This window comes from Mustela erminea, chromosome 12 (assembly GCF_009829155.1).
Source record: "Mustela erminea isolate mMusErm1 chromosome 12, mMusErm1.Pri, whole genome shotgun sequence".
Classification (NCBI taxonomy): Eukaryota; Metazoa; Chordata; class Mammalia; order Carnivora; family Mustelidae; genus Mustela; species Mustela erminea.
Genome location: NC_045625.1, coordinates 29,860,987 through 29,875,374, shown reverse-complemented (window position 1 = coordinate 29,875,374; position 14,388 = coordinate 29,860,987). Strand labels below are relative to the sequence as shown.

General features: G+C 42.9%; 1 protein-coding gene across 2 annotated transcripts in view; it reads left to right on the top strand.

Annotated features, from left to right (window-relative positions):
• Window positions 1-14,388, top strand: part of PLPPR1 (phospholipid phosphatase related 1) — a 261,380-nt gene that overhangs the window by 212,778 nt on the left and 34,214 nt on the right. The window contains exon 3 of one of the 2 annotated variants that reach the window (XM_032306441.1): window positions 5,818-6,006. The exons of the other annotated variant lie outside the window; for it this stretch is intronic. Within the exon in view, the coding sequence (XP_032162332.1) occupies window positions 5,818-6,006 (189 nt within the window). The remainder of the gene's footprint in view (window positions 1-5,817; window positions 6,007-14,388) is intronic. 2 annotated transcript variants of the gene reach the window in all.

Sequence of the window (14,388 nt, the reverse complement as noted above, 5' to 3'; positions counted from 1 at the left end):
CTCCTCAAGTCTGTCCCACAGTATTGCTTTTGTGCATTTTGATTTGATGTGATGTTAGCAGCCTATGTTAAGAATTGACAGGGGAAGGGACTCGTGGTGGCTCAGTCAGTTAAGCCTCTGACTCTTGATTTCGCGCTCAGGTCGTGGTCTTGGGGCCGTGAGGTTGGTGCCACATCAGGCTTCGAGCTCAGGGGGGGGTATCTGCTTGAGATTCTCTCTCTCTCCTTCTGCCCCTCCCCATGCTCACACACCCCCCAAATAAATAAATACATCTTAAAAAAAAAAAGAATTGACATGGAGTCCCATATGAAAAACAGCACCATTGTATTCCACATTGTGCCCTTCTTTATCACACCTTTTATAAGAACCTAGGAAGAATTCCAGTCCAGTTACTATATTAGAAAGATTTTACTTGTCTTTATCCATTGGTTAGTTTTATCTTACAGATACTGTGAAATGTGCAACTGACCAGCATTTCCCTATTGTGTTGACTATTAGAAAACTTTTACTCCAGGTTGGAATTCTGTCTCCTTACTTATGTCCTTTCTTCTTTTGTTCCAAGTTCTCACCAATGCTCACTTACTTTATTTAATGGAGGTTGTTAAAACTCCTTTTTGGAACAAAATGAGAATATACAAACATGCCTCATTGCATATTTATGAGTTATTTATTAACTTTCCTACAAATAAGGAAACTGACACTAGGAAACATTTGAATAAACCACTCAAGTCGGTAGTACCCAGTCTACCACTCAATGTCATGCTGACATATTTGTGACCTGATTTTCCGCAGGCCACAAAAGTTTGGGGAGAGAAATGCATCATATTTAGTCATCATCCTGGGTCCACCCCATGAGTTGTGTGACATTATGCAAGTCATGTAGTCTCTCTGTGCCTCTATTTCATCACCTGAAAAATGGAAATAATAATATACCTACCATGCAGAGTCATTGGGCAGAAGCAGAGTTAATGTATGTAAAGTTTTTAGAGAGTACCTGGGATGTATGCATCATATATATCCTGACCCTTATTAGCACCATCTCTTCCTCCTCTTTCTTGGCTCTTTCCTCTGTTGTTTATGTGGAGAACTTCCAACCCCTCTCAGAGGGTCACGCTTACTTCTAAAGGTGCCCATGGAGGTCTCACAAGGGCTCATGATCCATTTTCTTATGTTTTCCCTCCTGCTTACGACCTTGGTTCACACTTCCATTAGCACCCTACCTGTGGGTTTCCCACCCCAGCCCTTGCGTGCAGCTACAGACACTCGTGCTTAGCTGGCTCTATCTTAATATGAAAAGCATGCAAGTCCTTCATGTGTATGATTTCCGGAAGTCCTCACTAAGACATTACCTCTGCATCACAACCACACTGAATCTTACTATCTAAGCTCTGATACAGTTCTCCTTCTGCTGAGTTTCTTTTATCCCTGCTGACTTTGAACTGATCATATACCCCTGGGGCTTAGTTCAAACCAGTCTCCTAAACAGACCCCATGCTGTCCTCTCCATCCCCTGTACTCCCTTCTCTTCCATCCATCAGCCCTTTACCTATTCTTCTGTCAACTCCCCCGCCCCCCACCAGTTCACCAGACACAGGCAGCCATGTATGAACCCCAGCTGGGGATCAGCTGACACCCTCCTACAGATCTACCAACCATCGCCTGGTTCTTGTGTTGATGAGCACTCCCCAGCCGGATCACAAATTCTGCACCTTCACAGCACTTAGTTTGGGACTGAACACAGAGGCAGTTACCACAACCAGTTGTTGTTGACTGATTAATTTGCAGTGGGCTTGATAGTTGCTGGCAAAACCAGAATGAGAAAACCCTTTGGGGAGGAAAACATTCATTGCCTCAGGCAGAGTGACCTAGCACCCCAGTTAGTTTGGGATGATCTCAGTTTGAGCACTGAAAGAAAGGTCCCATGTCCCAGGAACCCCTCAGTCTTGAGCAAACAGAGATAGTTCGTCACCTAGACTGGGCTTCCCAGTTTCACATATGCCCCTTACACTCCAGACCAGATACCAGTCCTCTCATGTCTGCTCCCAGGCTCCTGGATGAGTGCACACACGTATCCACACACACACATTCTCGTATTCACTTGCTGTCGTGAGTCATACCATCATTACCCATTCCCCCACTCTTTGAGCTTATATCAGGTCATAATTTAATGTCCACAATTGCTCCAGACTTTACAGACCCAAGGAAAGTGTACTCTCATCTCCGCCCTTTCCCTCAGCTTTGTGACCGCCCCCATTATCACTCATTGTGACCTTCACTTTTCTCTAATCACTGGAGGGTAGTGATCTCAACCCTGAGAGGCACAATTTTGGATATTGCTGGCTTCTGCCTTCTGAATCCTTGTGGAACAGTCGGGATTTAATGTGTTTTTATATACCAGATTGTCATTCTTAGGAAGTGAAGCTGAGGAAAAACCGTGGTACATAAGGCCCTTCCCCCCGCCCCAACAGCCATAATTGCTCCTTTCACACGGGTATCATCAACCCTCCACTAGCACTTGGGTCCGGCACAGCCTCACCATCTGCTCATGTGACACCAACATTATGGCCTCCCTCCATGCATCTCTAAATGGCGCTGGAGAAGGCAAGTGTGCCAGCTGGCACCAACGACACAGACCTAGACAGTGATGGATCACGGCCCAGGACCGAGAGGAAGGAGGGAGGACTCTGATGGCTAATCGTGCGCTGTCATCAGAGTGGCAAGGCGGACCTCTTCTGCTCATGGAAGCAGAACCACTGCAGTGTTTCTGTTCCTGCAGTAAATGCAAAGCTGCTTTTTAATCTGTGGTCCCAAGAGAATGTTCCATAGAAAAGAAACCTAGAAATCAAGATCTGAATCATTCTGGCTTTGCTTCTGTACGTGTCTAACTGGCATTACAGGAGACTCTCCAGGGAGTTTGAGCATTACTTGAAGACGGCAGGCAGGAGTTTCTGGCTGATCAGGGAGAATGATCAGGGTCAGTAGACTTATGCTTCTGGGTCAGTTCTGTCCACCAGGCTGCCCAAGTTCCCACGTTCCCATACCACCCTGAGTCTCCGAGGCTCTCTGTTCCTTACTTAATGCCCCGCAACTGACTAATTCACACATTCATTCCATTCTCTTTCAGTGCTGCTTCCAGGATTGAACTGGCCAGGCAGCTGTTCAAGATTTATTCTATAGATTTCAAATTTAGGCATACTGGCCTTGGCTTTTTTGTTCGCATTAGTGTTGATTTTGATGTATTTGAAGTTAAGATGGTTCTATGTTCTAAAAGTTTCCAGCCTACGTTTTTCTAGTGAGTCTTTTTACCTGTGTACATTTTTGCTTTTGTGGACTTCACTTTCATCCCGCCCATTTTAAAATGAAAGTGGTAGCACAGGGGTGTCCAGGAAAATCTGATACTTGTCCTCTGTGGAGGAAGCTAGATGCCATTTGTGTTTTTGTTTTATTCAAAAGCTCCTGTAGATCCCGCCTGTTCTCCAAGTAGCTGTTTCCTGCCTGTTTTCCAAGTAGTTGTTTCCCAAGGGCTGATGAAGCCACGGGACAGAAATATGTTTCCAGCCACAAGGAGGAGATGTCTAGAAATCCCAGATCAGGCCTGTGCAGGAGACACAGACAGCCCTAGAGGGAAAGCCCCCCAAATTGTGGGAATCATAGTGTTTCCTCAGCTCCGAAACATTCAGGTCACCTGACTAGGCTCCTTCCCATCAGGTCAGCTCAGTTGACCAGTGAAACAAGAAAGGAAGAGAAACTTCGTGACCTCGACGAGATATACTAGCTTCCAGCAGGAGCACCCATTAGCAGGGGCAGCTTTGGAGCACCTCTCTCTCATACTTACCCAAATCTCCTCTCTGGGGCTCAAAAGAAAAGAAAGCAGAGAGGGCTGACCCCGAGCCCTGGTGATTTACACGTGGCAAATTCACCGAGAAATACCATCAGGCACAGAGAAACACACGGGAGTATCCAGAGATGACTAGATGGTCAGAAGTTGTGACAGAAGGTCCACGGGGGAGAGGGGAAGGAAAGGCCAGAGAGCAGAATATAGCCCTTGTAGAACCAGAGATAAGTCGTGTCTGAAGAGCGGTGCGTGGGAAGTGTGGTTTGCGACCTACCTGGAAATAAAGAAAGGAGGCAATGGTTGAGATCAAGGACAAAGACCCTTCTAGCAGAATTGTTAGGAGTTCACGTTTAAGACACACTACAGCTCAAAGCTCCTGAATGCTTTCAGCTGTAACGAGGAGGCACTGCAGGGATAAGATCACAAGTAGAGGCTGTCGGGTTTCAGAGAGTGTCCAGAGTATAGAGCTTCTCTGTAATGCTGGGGCTAAAGAAATGAATAGGAAACAGGTAAAAAAGAAGCCTCTCTGCATTAGAGTTGAGCCTCTGCCTCCCCCCCATAACTCTTCAGGCTTTTGTGGAGGGTGAAATTTTGATCCCATGATACAGGTGGGGTTTTGGGGGGGGGTTGTTTTGTTTTGTTTTGTTTTGTTCTCCTGGGGATCAGAAAAATGTGGGTTTATAGTCCCAGACTTACACTAACTAGCTATGTCATGACATTGGGTTAGTCATTCCAAGGCTGGCATAAGAACTTCTTACTTTTTAGCCTTCCTAAACCCTTCTTTTCTCCTCATTGCCCCATATGTACTTCCAAACAAAAATAATTTTAAGCCATAAACGATGTACAAAGACATCCTCCCAAGATCTGATTTTTTTCCCGTAATGATTACTTTGATACTTTAAAAAAAAAATCAACACTTAAAAAAAATTTTTTTCCCCCTCCATTTTAGTTTCCCTGCTTTGCTGATGCTCAACCTAAGTACCTATTTAGATAACCTGTTGGATAATTCAGCAGTGCTCAGTTCCCCTTGCTGGGCCTCTGCCTTCTCATCTAGGAATTAAAGGTTTAGATGGGAAGATCTCCAGAACCTCTTCCAGCTTAATTTTCTGTAATTTCATAACCTCAAAAACCTGTCTCCTATCTACCTTTATCACCATCTTATTTGGCATTTTAGTGTTTCTAAATATGAATAAGAAAACTAATGTTGGCTTTTTCATATTCCCTCAACTTCTCATACCCAAAGGCTACATCTAAACCTCAGTGAGTAACTGGGACATTTGTGAGTCGAAATGAAAGGTTAAGTGTGTCCCCTTTTATATCTAAACCTTATGAAGGATCTGTGTCTATGATAAGATGTTACCAGGAAAGCCCTGGATTTACTGGTGGAAAGCATTTTGGAATAAAGGCACCTTTTTGGAGAAGGTGACAGCTGTGCCTGGTCTAGGATTCCTGGACCATGTGTTCGGCTAGTAATTTAGGGTGTGGTTCTAGGCTTTTAACGTTTCTAGGCTTCAGCTTTCCTGTTTGTTCATTCATTCATGATTTACCTGCCTCTAATATTTTGTAAGAAGGTAAGTATCTCTAATACTTTATGAAATTTCTCAAATCTACATCTTGCCAGTTCTTATGCCACTGCCCCTTGACTTTTCACCACTGTCCCGATTGGAAATACTGCCTTGGCTCCCAAGCATCCTCTGAGAGGGTGGCCAGCAGAAGCGGGGTCTCTCTCCAAGCCTTGCTGTGGTCTGCCTTTCCGATGGGAGCTGTTCATTATTTTCTGGAAGGTTTCTATAACAGATGTTACGAGGCAGACAAGCAAGCACACACTCCCCGAGCCCAGAGCGTGCTGAGGCAGGCACGCACACACTTGCCAATACCAAAAGGAGGAGAGCGGCTGGGGTGATGGAGGGAGTGTGTTCTGCGGGGCGAGCGCTGCTCCGAAGTCCTGCTAATGTCTCTGTGTGGCCATGCTGTATTTTCAGCTTGTCATCATGGCTGGGACAGTGCTGCTTGCCTACTACTTCGAATGCACTGACACTTTTCAGGTGCATATCCAAGGATTCTTCTGTCAGGACGGAGACTTAATGAAGCCTTACCCGGGGACAGAGGAAGAAAGCTTCATCACCCCTCTGGTGCTCTATTGTGTGCTGGCTGCCACCCCAACTGCTATTGTAAGTACAGAATAGACTTCCTTCGTTACTGTCAGATCCGAAATAACATTTCCTGTCTTCCTTTTCTCCTTTTTCCTCCCTTCCTGGGCATTCACCAGCAGCCTTACTGGGGTGTCCTGTTCCAGCCAAAGCCTTGAATGTAACTCTGTATTAAAAAAAAAAAAAAACTCATTAAAATAGGCCTTGTCTTTTATAGGTGGCTTTTGTTTTTGGCGTCTGAATGTATATAAATATATGCATTTTGTAAGTAAGTGGAATGTTCTAAATCAACAGGCTTGATTGGCTAGTACTTTAGTGAAGAGTAGCCGCTGTGCTCTCGGGGGTGTGGGGGGGGAATATGCTGTGGGTGGTATTCAAGAGAGGTCTCGAATGTAAATGCTGGCGCTGATTTAAAGACTCAGATCGGAGTGGAACAGACTCCCCAGGGCCTTCGTCTCCTGCTGTTCTGATTGAACTTCCAGACTGGGCTGTTGCGAGAATCGCTTGACCTGAAGTTTGCTGTGATTCCTCCTTGGTGACTCTGGCTGTGTTCACATTACATCACGTTCAATTCAGCTACAACTTTACCTTCATTTATTTCATTCTTCTCTCTCAGGAGGCAAAAGAATTGGCAGGACCCTTCTCAGAAGAAACTGTTTCAAAAGCCTAAACTCAATAGATCTGTGTTATCCAGCAAAGGGCTTGAACCCTTAGACATTTTAATTTCAATTTTAAAAATGACTTTGTGAGTGTTTTAAGATAAACCTTTCTGTGTCTGAACAGGCTACAAGGTCAGATTGGTTGGGATATAATCTCCGCTGTCATTTCCCCGTATCTCTTCTAAGAGCTGCCTCCCCCCAGCTCTGACCCCTTCTCCCCCCTACCCTCTTCCTTTCCCCTCTTTTGGTAATAAAAATATTGACTGCCACGCTGAGAAATATTCCGATGGCTCAGACATGCAGTTCAAGTATTTTCTATGTCAATGTTTGCTTGCTTTAAGATGAGTAATGGAATAGAATGTTGAGGAGAAAGAATATGGGCATAATGAGTCATAGTACTTTAATTTCATTTTGATCATTGATCCTTGGCTCTACAAGGCCCGCCCCCCACCCCGCCATGCCTTTAAATGATAAGACGATGCTGTAGCAATTAAGGTCAGCTGTGATAAAACTGCGGTGTGTTGCGGTAGTTAAAAATACAAGCTCTGCCGTCTAATACACCTGGATTCCCATCCTGTCTATGTGACTTTCGGTGAATCACTCTGTTGCCCCCTCTCCCCCCACCGTAAAACAGGGATAACAGGACTCCCTACTTCATGGAGCGCTCATGAGATTTTAATAAGACGGTTCGTTCGAATAACTCCGCACGGTGTCTGGCATGTACTAAGTGTTTAGAAGTAGGGGAACAAAGAACCTGGCTAGAAACTGTTTTTCACCCTCTTCAGGATCACAGACCAACTTCCTGTACCTGAAGAGAATGAGATTCCACTTAAAAACCCAGGAACTGCAGTAGATTTATTCCGGAATCATGTCCTGATGTCTTTTTGTCTCAGAAGCATATCATTTTCTTAGGTATTCAGACATCTCTCTGAGTGATATGTTGACTTACTAATGTATTTTCCTCTCTTCTTCCTAGTCCCGGGATATATATCATTGCCTAGGTTCTCCTATAATTACTTAGTGGAATTAGAGAGATTTTTTTCCATCCAAAAAAAAAAAAAAAAAAAACACCTAAATAAAGCAAGGGAAACTGATTAGGAAAAATTAGGGCCAAAAAAAAAATTAGTGAATCAGAAAAAAATAGAATTAACAAATAAAATCAGGAGCTGATTCTTTGAAAAGTAAAATGTTCAACCCTCTAGATAGTCTAATATAAGAAAAGCAGAAGTAAAAAAAAGTTAAAACATATACATATATATGTATAAGCAAAAATACATGAACCTTTAAAAGTCTATATTGTATTTACAGGGCAGCTGGGTGGCTCATGCAGTTAAGCATTTGTCTTTGGCTCAGGTCATGATCCCAGAGACCTGGGTTCAAGTCCCACATCAGGCCCCCTTCTCAGTGGGGAGTCTGCTTCTCCCTCTGCCCCTCCCTGGCTCATGTGCATTCTCTCTTGCTCGTTCACTCACTCTCTCTCTCAAATACATAAAACCTTAAAAAAATAAATTGTATTTACAAGTCTCTGCCAGTAAATGCTTTCTTCTCAAAAAAACTGGTAATATTTTATGAAAAGATAATTTACTAACAATGCCCTAAAAAGATGTAGAAAAGCAAAATAGTGAATAAAAACAATAAATTTTTAAACATATCTAAAATTTATCTCGTAAAATGGTACTGAGGACATGTAGCTGTAAAAATTCCTTCAAACTCCATAATTCTATAAAATGTCCCAGAGCCTAAAAACAAATGGAAGGCTTTTTAGTGCACATTACAAAGCAAGAAAAATATGGATTTTAAACACTTAAAAAGTCTGCATGCACACCCACAAAATCACTCGGTAGCAAAAACAATCTTACGAAAGTTGATGCAAGCATATAGAAAAGGATTGATACACTTGTCTACCTAAAAATAAGCATTTCTAACCAAGAAAAAGACCACAGAAAGTTTATAGGATCTATGACTCAAATGTAAATATCCTTAATATTTACTTTTCCTTAAAAAAATGAGCTTCCCAAATAAAAACAGAAGACAAGAATAGACAAGTAACAAAACAGTAAATTGACTGTGTGCCTGAACATTTCTATACTTATCCATTATCAAAGAGAAGTAATTTTGACAAGGACAGTATTTCCCCCTTTCTGTAAAATTGGCAAATGTTTTAAAGAAACACGTGTTGTTGAAGGTACAGAAACTTCACACAGTTCTCATTGAAGTAAGATATATTAAAAGTTTGTAAACTTCAGACTCAGTCATTAATTCCAGTCCCTGAATTCACGTTAAGGAAATAATCAGTTTTACATAAATATAAGGATTTGTGTTTAGGGATGTTCATGTCAACAGTAGTTTCAATGGAAACCTTGGAACTAGCTAAATACACAGTCCTAGAGGATTGTGTAAATACATTAGGAGACAGCTGTGTTTTTGAAACACCTTTAATAGCAATGAAACAGGCTTTTGATATAATGTTAAGATTTTTTTAAGGGCTAAAAAAATGTGTACAGTATTGCATGTAAAATCTATCTCCCTTTCACAAGAGAATCTGACTTTCTTTTAATTTTCTGGGTCCACTTCCCTAGAAAAGGGAAAAGTGGTATGTATCCACTGTGTTGCTAGGCAAGATTAACCCCTGATTGGTGAATTGCACCCAGACTCCGAGGACTATAACTACCCAAGGAGGTGCCGTGCTATGACTTCTAAGTGCAATGACTCTGGAAATTTGGCACAGCCATTGTAGGACCCTGAAGGCTATGCCTGTGGAGTTGCTGCACCATATGTTGACTTCTATAGGGTGTGGGGCTTGTAAGCCACAGTGGCTCTTGCATCCTTTGATGTGTCTATGGTCTCTTGCACCTGAGCTCCACGGCTCTGCTGGACCACTGTGAAGACACGTGCTGAAGAGGAGCACGTGATGCTTCCCTGTTGGCAAGCTATGGTTCCTTCCAAGTAGACCAGTGCCAAATGTAGCATGTGGTTGTCTGTGGGTCTATTTAATGACCCTAAGAAGATACCTTCTGTGTGTTGCAAGATAATCCCACATTTATAATTATATATAAAAAGACTAGTACAAAATAACTAAAAATTCACAGCTATTATCTATGAGTGCTAATGGTACAGTTAATTTTTTCTTCTCTTTTATACTTATATATTCATTTCCAAATTCTACATGAATGTGTATTATTTTCAAATCAAAAGATACATTTTTAAAACATTGTATACTCTAGTTCTTCTGGCAGTAGTTGTGAAATGACCAATCTCTAATTAGACTTGAAACTCAATTCTAATAAAGAAAAACACAAAGCAAAAACAAAAACAAAAACAAAACAAAACAAAAATAGGAAAACAGAACTTAGTGAAGAATGTTCTCCCTGGGCAATAATGATAGTTTTTGATGATGAATCTCCCCGGGCAAAAATGGTAGTTCTTTCATTCTAGGATTTTCAGCAGAAACTGTTCTCCTGTTTGCAAAGTTTGATCCTGTCTCTTCCATTGATTACTTTTCCCCAAATGACACAAATTTACATGGGGTTCAGTTGCTCCACTGGGAAGTCAAAGGGTGTGGTCAAGAAGCAGTGAACTGAGGACTAAGAACTCGCAGTTCTACTCTGGCTCTCAGAAGTGGAACCCTCTCCATTTCTTTGCTTCCCTGGGTGAACAATGTGACCAATAATGCTAGCAGGTCCCTAAGATATAAGCTGAGGAATATTCCATAAGTGAGGGTTATAAGCATGACATCTTTATTTATTTATATTCTGTAGATTTTTGCCTAATTTGTCCTTCCAGCATCCCAGCAAAATAGAAAAGACACCCCAAAGAACATAGAGAAAGGATGTGGTCCAGTTCCCTTCATTTCTGAGAACCTTGAGACTTAACTAGGTTAAATGGCTCACTGAAGGTCCAGCTAGTTCTGGAGGTGACTGAACAGATAACCGCCCATTTGGTTCCACTTTCCTTTGGCTCCCAAATGAGGGGCATTGCTAGAAGCCAAGGCTGATTAGAGCTGACAGGTTAATGGCAGAGAGCTGCATGGCTTTGGAACCCTGCCGACAGTGCTTGATTGTCCCCCAGGACCTGAAAATAAGTGAGTAGCGTCAGGGTTACAGAGCAGAACTCTTCTGATACCCAGATACATTTCCTGGGAGGAAGGAACTGTATTCAATTCTTCTGTCCCATCCTTGGGAGGTATGGCTTGTCCAAGAGCAGCCTTTATTGGGCTATGGGGATCAAGATCCCAAGTCTCTAACTTCGCACAGCCCGTTTCTGAGTGTGCATTCCCTGTTCCCTTCACGCTGCAGTCAGCGGGTCTCAGGTTGAGTATATCAGGAGAGGCAAGGATCCCAGTCATGGTTCTGCCTCCGATAATTGTGTGACCTCTGGTGAGTCATGTTCCCTCTAGAGGCTCCGTTTCTCATCTGTAAAAAAAAGGAGGGGTTGGGCTAATGATCTCCAAGATCTTTCCAGTTCTAACATTCCATGAAAGCTATTTAAAAAAAAAAAAAAAAAAGATATTCTGGTTGGGAAGCTCCACATGTCATGTTCCCAAGCCCTAAGTCTCAACTTTCTTTCTGGAGTTTGATTTTTACACTCTGTGGCTGGTCAGGTTTTCACAGAACAGCATAGAGTTTTTGTTATCGTTTATTCCTTCCTTAGACCCATTTCCTGTTTTCGCTGGAATAGAGGGAAGGCAAGACCCTCTGGGGTGACTTGTATGATATTAACTAATGTCAGTTTTCAAAGAAGTAGCTCAACCTGCATGCCGGTTTTCTGTGCATTCTCAAGCACGTTAGCCATAGGAAAACCCAGCACCTTCCACTGCTGTTTGTCCCTGGGGATGGGCATTAACAGCCCCATTCACGGCTGCGGGGACGCACAGGAAAAGCACAAGGGAAAAGACTCTGCCGAGTGTTTGCCCTGTCATTTCCTATTTCTCCTTTTGTGCGCTGCTGTCAGAAGAGATCAGCATCATGTTGAGGCAAAGCCTCCTGGGATAAACTGCACAGGGACAGGCCATGGCTGTCTCAGATCTTCAGGAAAGGTTAGAGCTTGGGGGATTTATTGTGTCCAGAACTGTTCAGCCAAAAGCAGTAGCCCGCACTTCCAAGAAATCTGCAGAGTGCATACTAACCAGTGTGGAAACCCTGGGTGCCTGCTGCCTCTGGCCTCCTGAGGAAACTTGTACACTCAGAGTCCAGGGCAGAGAGTCTGTTTGGATAAGAGGATTTAACTCAGTGGAGAATCTGATTTACCTCTATCTTACCTCAGTGCCAGCCCCGCAAGGCATGAGAAAATGGCTATGAAACCTTTTCCTTGGCCTCCCAACAAAGTGACAAGGGGAGTATTTAGTATTGAAGCAACAGCACTTTCGATGTCTAGCGTGTGAGTTCTGAAACAGCTCACAGTTTGCATGCAGCCGTGCACGCATGCATATATAAGACTAAGCTCGAATTTCCTAGGAAAGGAAGAGACTAACACAATTTGATAGAAAGGCACAATTTGGAGGAAATTGTGACTCTTCATTTGGGGGGGTTTCCGGGCTGTCAGCTCTTGAAGTGAGTATAAAAGCCCAAAGCACAGTGTGGAACAGAGTGGGCTCTCACTGCACGCAAGTCTGTTGGCTGGCTGACGTGGGTCGCAGCTGCTGAGACAAAGAACACATTGTGGTCCCTTGCGCTGCCTCTGAACCTGCTCTTCCAGGCTCTGAACAATCTCATCCGTTGAAGCCCCTTTTAGCACTTCATAATTCACATCTTTTTCCCTTTCGTACATGATCACATGACTTCCTTTTTGTTTTTGTTTGTTTGCTTTTTTTAATCATGAGACATGATTTTGCTGCTGTTGATGCTAATGCCCTCAGTCTTTAAAATGACATTTTTTTTTCCTGGGAAAGATTTATAGGTACCCATTTATAGGTAATGGTTGTGGATTGTTTTTTAACTTAAAAAAAAAATGTGTTTCCCCCCTCTTCTGTCTATGCTGCACATGAGTGCTCTAAATTCTCTCACAGATTGTCTCTTCCCCTCACATCATCCTGAAGGGAGACTTGCTTACCGTCTTTGAGATGCCCCTTTTAATGATTGCTGATCATTGTTAAGGAGCTTTGATAATTTGCTTCTTGAAAAGACTCTTTGCCTAAAAATACATGCTGGTCAATTTCCTTATGCATTTTACTTTTCACTGAGAGCAGTATACTACCTAACCCATTTTAAATTCCAATTTTTCTGATATCCACTGTCCAGGAAAAAAGGGATAAGAGATTACTGTGCTTCGGAAATATAGCATACCACTTTTTTGGTACTACGTTTTATAACAGGTGTCAACTGAAGACTGCCTTCTGAATGGGTAGATGTGGCACCTGGAGTCACACCAGTAGGGAGCCTCCAATCCATAAACACTTATTATCCCAGTTGCTGAACAGTTTTCAAAATGCCATCATGCAGATGGCCTTGACTCCACTGAAGGCGTGATTTGTAAAAGGCATAGGAAGTCCCTAGAGCTGAATTCCTTACTTACACTTAGATGTAATTAAAGCAGAAATCAAGAGCTCTTGAACCAACCAGAGCTCAGCACCTGAGAGGACCAGAATGCCTCTGCAGATCTGGGTTGTCCGTGGCCTTCACTGGGGAAGATTAGAGCAGAACATGAAGATGCTGGCAATCAGAATTGGCAGCACAGTCTGTACATGTTAAATTTCCTGGGTCACTAAACAAAATCTACTGCAAAGGTCATGCCTGCCTTTCCTGCAAATGCTCAGGACTATATAGAAGCCTCTCAGGAGAATACTGGAAGCATCCAAAAATCCCTGGGACTGAAAGCCCTGAAGATATTTAGACACTAATATTGGGAAGTATACAAAGAACCCTTTCCTCTCCCTCAGAGTATAATACCCAGAAATCCCAGAGAGGGGGCCTCCAGCCTCTGCCGTCCTTTAGGAACCCAGGTGACAGAGGTATCAGGCAACAGGATGACTCTGGAGTGGGTTGCACCCACTTTGCTGAAAGGAAGATGACTTGGTGAGGGCAAAATGAAATAAGGCCCTGGAGAGTTTAACAAATGGAACTGAGATTACAACCCAATTATATGACTTCAGTTTCCCTTAATCAGCACTCTCTTGTCAGTTCCTATCATAAAGGCGAAAATGTTGGAGCTGGAAAAGCACAGGAGAGGTCTTCTAGTCCTATAGATGAGAAACTGAGGCCCAGGGAGGTCCAGCAATTGGTCCAAGGTCAAATACCTGGTTAGGGGCAGAGCAGAGCTAGAGTCATAACATGTTTCCTTACTGCAGGACTAGAGACAGTGATTTTTTTTTTAAACCATTCTCAACAGACATTCTTGTCTAGATAGCCCAGGAAGTAAAGACAACAAACATTCCTTGAGCACCTACAGATGCTTTGACGTACATTTTTAATACTCACAACTGTTTTCAGGTATAACTATTACCCTCCTTTTCAAGGTCATGAAAAAAAGAAAAACTGGGGCTCAGAAATTTCAATTACTTGCCCAAAATCACACATCAAAGGAGGAGAGAGCTGAGATTTCAACACTACAGCCCACATTCAAGAAACAGCAATGATTTTGATCTTGCCAAGTACCAGAGCCACAGCTAGCATGTGTGTGAGCTCAAAACATAAATTCCAGAGTTTCTAGATGCTCTTTTTAGTGACAGCCACATATAACATGCAGTGAATCCCCCTTACAATATGAGATTGTAATACATCTTCCAGTGACGACTATTTCCTGCAAACTC